A 6,026-nucleotide genomic window follows, 5' to 3' on the forward strand; every position below is an offset into this window, starting at 1 on the left:
ATAGGATGATTAAAATAACAAATCCCCATGAATAATATGGACAATAAAAGAAAAGATACTAAAGAAAAAACCCACATGAATATACCATAAGGGATGTAGCCTTGCAGTGACAGGGCAGGGACTGACCCTGTCATTCAGTCTGCATGGTAAGGTGCTATATGAGAGGGTGTGTCATCATGGTGGTAGTGCATGTAAGTCCAATAGTGCAAGGACCAGCATTAAATATGGACAATATAAGAGATTAATGAAGACATACTAATACATAACTACAAAAACTATAATACAAAACTATATAACAGTGCAAGGATAACATTTAAAAAACATTTTAAAAAGGACAGCATTAAATATGGGCATTATAAGGGAATAATGACTAAATATAGGAACATGCCTATACATCAAGAATTCCAGGATATGTACAGTATGTTTTTTTATGGAAACACTATGACTTTTGTTTCATTTGTGTGTGCCGAAGCATCTTTTGTTGTGTATCTGCATTTGAAGTCATGGCAGCGGAGAAAGACACAGACGCCCTGCCTGAATGTCCCCAATGGTGATGTAACGCCAAGCCTCAAATGGCACCACAATGGAAAGAAGGATGCATGTTGGATGTATGGTTTCTCTGACTCATCGTGTGTGTGTGTGTGTGTGTGTGTGTGTGTGTGTGTGTGTGTGTGTGTGTGTGTGTGTGTGTGTGTGTGTGTGTGTGTGTGTGTGTGTGTGTGTGTGTGTGTGTGTGTGTGTGTGTGTGTGTGTGTGTGTCTAAAGAGTCTGAAAGATTTACCAGGCTCAGCAGGTTGGTTATCAGGGCGTGTACATCATCCAGCTCCTGAAACCACAGACAAAACTCCAACTCTAAAGTCACGAGCCTGAATGGAACTGTCGGTATTGCATGTCAATTAAAGCTAAATGTGACGTTTGACAGAAGTCCGGCATAGCAATCGGTCTCCTCACAAGTCGTTAATCGAGCTATTTTTCTTCCAGATTCATGTGTGGAAACGTCTATTTCTGCAGCGATGATCGGGGTTACCATATTTGGTCAGGGCGTTCTACGCATACGCGGTGCCAGCTACGTCACTGCCGCGTCACCTCCGCTTCTCCCTTTCCCGTCTGATTTCTAACAATGGCGCCGGTGAGTCCTGGTAGCTCTCCGCAATTTACGCATTTTATTATTAATGTCATCCTTTTTTCTTAACGTATTCCGGTCGCCTACTAAAACAAAGTAAAGATGTAACCATAAAGCTACGTGTTAAACATAGAGCTGGTATTATAGCGAAGGAAAACGAAGCAACTAGCAGAGTTAGCATTAGCTCGTAGTAGTGGCCGTTTGCCGACACGTGTTCCATTCATTGGACTGTGACAGGACGCCAGTCTCCATAGAATAAATGGTGTATTATTTTTATATCGGTGGTTTTACCGCACTCGACTGGTAAGCGTGATGTGTGCTGTACGTCGACATGTAGTCTAAGGCCCGTTAGTCAGTTCGGCCCAACTTCCCATTAACTTTTCATTATCTATCTTTTTAATAGCTCGCTCTTTCAGATTAGATTAAACTGTATTGTCATTGTGCATCGTACAAGTACAAAGACAGCGAAATGCAGTTTGCGTCCAACCAGAAGTACAGAAAAAAAGTGCAATGTGATATACAAAATATAGGACAGGTGGTGCATAGTACAATAAATATTGCAGTGTTATAAGAGCAGTATAATTATGGCTATGTAATATGAACAGTGTATGAACAACATGTACAGATATGTACAATGTAGTAGCAGTGACATTATACTAGTAGTAAGAATAATATAGAGATATGCAGTGTATTAACAGAATATATGTAATAAGAAAAACCATAAATATGGATATACTGAATGAACCATATGTACAGCTATGTGCACTGTGGTAATGTGCAGGATGAATAGTACGAGCTTGCGTTTGCTGGCCCTGGTTTTCTTGAAGTCCATGCGTTTTACTTCAATTAATGTTTTTGAATTGTTTTGATCTGCTCTTTAATGTTTTATGCTACACATTTTGATTTGGGACTTGTTGCTGAAATGTGCAATATAAATAAAGCTGCCTTGCCTCGCAGCTCAAACAGAAGAGGCCAACTGTTGGCAGGAAGACCAAAAAGGGAGCTTCATGGAAGTTCACCTTGGACCTGACCCACCCTGTGGAGGATGGGATCCTGGACTCTGCCAACTTTGTAAGTATATTAAAGCACTTGTCAAAACCCCTTCATGTGTTAGATACTTTTTCTGTCTCAAATTGCACACTTCTGTAAGTACTCTTGCTATTTGGAGTTCCTGTTAGACCAAATGCAGCACAACACTGCTGCTGCACTCAAAACAGGCAAAATACTAAGTGTGGAATACCGGTCAATAGTCGCGCTCAACTATCCCCATCTTTGCACCGTAGTGAAATCTACGGGAACACTAACGTGTTTTCGGTATACATGCAGTTTAGTGTCCCAAATTCCCCATACAATGTCCTTAATTATGAACCTGCTAAACCACCTGTGCTACCCTAACTAGGGCTGGGCGATATGGAGAAAATCAAATATCACAATATTTTTGACCAAATACCTCGATACCGCAACGATATTGTAGGGTTGACTATTGGTGCTTTCACAAAATATTTACAGAATGAGATTTTTGATAAATAATCATCAGTAATGTGCATATAATGACTAAGTGGGTAAAGGCCAATAAGAGAACAGTTACAAGTGTCTGATAAGTTCAGAAAATGACATCACTTTACTGTAACGCAGCCTTTAAAACCAGGAAAGGACAACATATATGTCATATTACGATATCCAAAAGATAAGACGATATCTAGTCTCATATCACGATATCGATATAATATATTGCCCAGCTCTAACCCTAACTGTCTTAAATAAGACCCTCATCATTTGGGACACTCAGTTTTTGGAGAATAATTTGGTACACTAAACTAAATTTTCGTGAATGTGGCGACCGAGGCAGTGGTTGCAGTAAGTGCCGCTGTACCGTTGTCAGTGAGAAAACGAGCCCGATATATCTTGTCGCCGACGATAAGTTGCGGTAATGCTCCGCGCGGCTGATATTCACCATTAAAAAGGAAGTCATTTCCGGTCACTGCACAACGGCCGTCTGCGATTTTTGAGACAACTCTACCTCTGCTGAAATGCACGCACTACATCATTGAGTACAAAGTGTACACAATGTACTACATGTAAGTGACGTTTTTATTGAACTATAAAACGGCAACGTATTAACAAGTCTGAAACCGGTGTAGGCTGAAGTTCTCTCTTAAAGGAACACGCCGACTTATTGGGAATTTAGCTTATTCACCGTAACCCCAGAGTTAGAGAAGTCCATGCATACCCTTCTCATCTCCGTGTGTGCTGTAACGCTGTCTGACGCCGCCAACAGCATCAGGCCAGCACAGATCCTGCAGGTGAATGGTTCCAGTAATCCTACTGCTCCCAATAAGTAACAAAATAACGCCAACATGTTCCTATTTACATGTTGTGATTTATAGAGTCACAGCATGTACAAAAAACAACGTAACATGAGACACAGCCGTCTTCTAACTGTTAAACAAACCGGGAACTATATTAATAATTAGGTAGCTTAATATAGTACTTTGGCGGAGTGATATTCTCACAGCAAGCCTGTCTGAGAATATAGTTCCCGGTTTGTTTACTGTTAGAAAATGGCTGTGTCTCATGTTACGTTGTTTTTTGTACACGCTGTGACTATACAAATCACAACATGTAAATGGGAACATGTTGGCGTTATTTTGTAACTTTTGTCACAATTTGGAGCAGTAAGCTAGTTGGAACCAGTTACCTGCAGGATCTGTGCTAGGCTAAGCTAATGCTGGAGCCGTCAGACAGCGTTACAGCACGCACTGAGATGAGAAGGCTCCCCATAAGTTGGCGTGTTCCTTTTAATGCCTACACCTTTTTAAACAAATAGTATTAAAATAGAAAATGTGTACTCACAGGAGTGTCCGAATTGAGACGCACTTTTTTGGTTAGGACTGGGGAAGATGGGTAAAAACATCATGAGATCATTAGTGGTCTTTGCAAGCAGCTAACCCTGTGTCTGGACTAGGGTCCCCTTCCCTAGCTCCGAATATACTAGGGTTCTCTTCCCTAGTGCGTCACTCTGTTCTCTCCAACAGGAAACCTTCCTCAAAGAGAGGATTAAGGTCAACGGAAAGACGGGCAACCTGAGTAACGTCGTCCAGGTCGGCCGCATGAAGAACAGGATCAACGTCACGTCTGAGAAGCAGTTCTCCAAAAGGTGAGATCAACCGCAGCTTGTTTTGAAACCTCAGCAAATTATATAATTCAGTTCTTCCAGAAAAGTGTTTTTGTGATTGTTGCGGGGCAAAAATCCTTGATTATGCAGCACGTTTTCTTAAAAAATGCGATGGAATTTGCGGGATATTTATGCAATTTTATGCGATGAAATTGCGGGAACTTGCAAAAATAATGAAAGAAAAAAGAAAAGTGATACCCAACACCCTGCTTTTCGATGATGGTCACGTTCTTAACCTTCCCATGGTAACAAGGGGAAAATGGCTGCAACGAAAATGCGGAGATTATGAAATCATGCAAGCCCCGCATATTTCGCGCGGAAATCGGCAATTTATGCAGCGAAAGTGTGCCATTTTTGAAAAAGTTTATATGCAGACTTTGGCTGATTATGCGATCATAATCACGTTTTTCTGGAGGGACTGTACAATTGGAAATCAGAACTGAATTTAAACTCACAAACCCCCCCCCTACAAGGTATCTGAAGTACCTAACGAAGAAGTACCTGAAGAAGAACAACCTCCGGGACTGGCTGAGAGTGGTGGCGTCTGACAAGGAGACGTACGAGCTGCGTTACTTCCAGATCAGCCAGGACGACGACGAGGAGTCCGAGGCAGACGAGTGAACACAGTTCTGACTGTGTCGGGAGAATAAATGTGGAGAAATATAACTTTTCGGTCATGTGTTTTTCTTATTCGGCTGTTATCTAAACTTTCTCTGCACACTTACAATGCTTTTCTGCTGGTTTATTGAGGTACGTCTCCGTTTACACGTCTTTCTTCAGCTATATATGGACACGTGTCACAACGCAGGCTACGTTCACACCTCAAGTCTTAACCCTTGTGTTGACTTCGGGTCACGTTGATCCGTTTTAAAATTTTTGTTTTATATCACAAAATATGGGACGTAGAAATAAGCGCTGAATATGTGTAGAAGCACAATTTAAAATGGAAAAAGCAAAAAAAAAACTGAAATGTAAAGAAATTTGGTTTGTCCAAAGTTGACGTTGAGAAAAAGTATTAATGCTTAATTTGGATTTATTGCTCAAATCTGATTTTGTTGTTTGGCAGTTCACATCGACTTTTTAAAATGTGGCCTATATCTAATTCCAGTGTGAACTCTTCCAGCGCTTTGGAACTGACACACATGCGCAAAAGCCAATGACATCAGACGCAGCACGCTGTCGCACTAAAGTTAGGGAGGGTTATGGAGGAAGTCAGCCTTTACACTTTTATTTTATAATGTTTGTGTAATGGCAGCCGTAACATTAAGTAGCATAACATTAATGAGGTCTAACAGCTCCCTCTCCCTCCAGTGACTCGCTCCATCACTGTTCTCCGTTATGTAGACCTGGTCCAGTTTTTAATGTTACTGTCACTACCCGATCTGTTCGCGCATGCGCTGTGGTACGATGATTTACGACACTCCCCGATCTGTTCCCACACTAGCCTCCACCGGGAAGCTAACGTTAGTTTAGCTAATAGCTAATTCACGTTAGTTTAGCTAATTCGGGCGGACCGCTAGGTGATTATAGCGGTCTGCCGCTAGCCTCCACTGGGAAGCTAACGTTACTTTAGCTAACAGTTCATTGGGCTAACCGCTATCTGATTGTAGCGGTCTGCCGTCAGTCAGCCTCCACAGTTAAGCTAACGTTAGTTTGGCTAACAGCTAATTCGGCTAACCGGTAGCTGAGACAGCATGCAAACTTTTAAAAGACCCTCAAAATAAAACT

General features: G+C 41.5%; 1 protein-coding gene across 2 annotated transcripts; it reads left to right on the forward strand.

The window, feature by feature from the left end:
* Positions 1–1,023: 1,023 nt before the first annotated feature.
* rpl22l1 (ribosomal protein L22-like 1) lies at positions 1,024–4,964 on the forward strand. 2 transcript variants are annotated; one of them, XM_028569039.1, is made up of 4 exons: positions 1,024–1,129; positions 2,081–2,194; positions 4,159–4,280; positions 4,772–4,964. In XM_028569039.1, the coding sequence occupies exons 1-4, from the start codon at positions 1,121–1,123 to the stop codon at positions 4,917–4,919; spliced, it is 393 nt and encodes a 130-aa protein (XP_028424840.1). In that variant the 5' UTR covers positions 1,024–1,120; the 3' UTR covers positions 4,920–4,964. The 2 variants fall into 2 exon arrangements, with proteins under 2 accessions (XP_028424840.1, XP_028424841.1); XM_028569040.1 differs by lacking the exon at positions 1,024–1,129 and adding an exon at positions 1,136–1,426 and having other exon boundaries at positions 4,089–4,280.
* The last annotated feature ends 1,062 nt before the right edge of the window (positions 4,965–6,026 follow it).

The sequence above is a fragment of the Perca flavescens genome, chromosome 22, assembly GCF_004354835.1.
Source record: "Perca flavescens isolate YP-PL-M2 chromosome 22, PFLA_1.0, whole genome shotgun sequence".
NCBI lineage: Eukaryota > Metazoa > Chordata > Actinopteri > Perciformes > Percidae > Perca > Perca flavescens.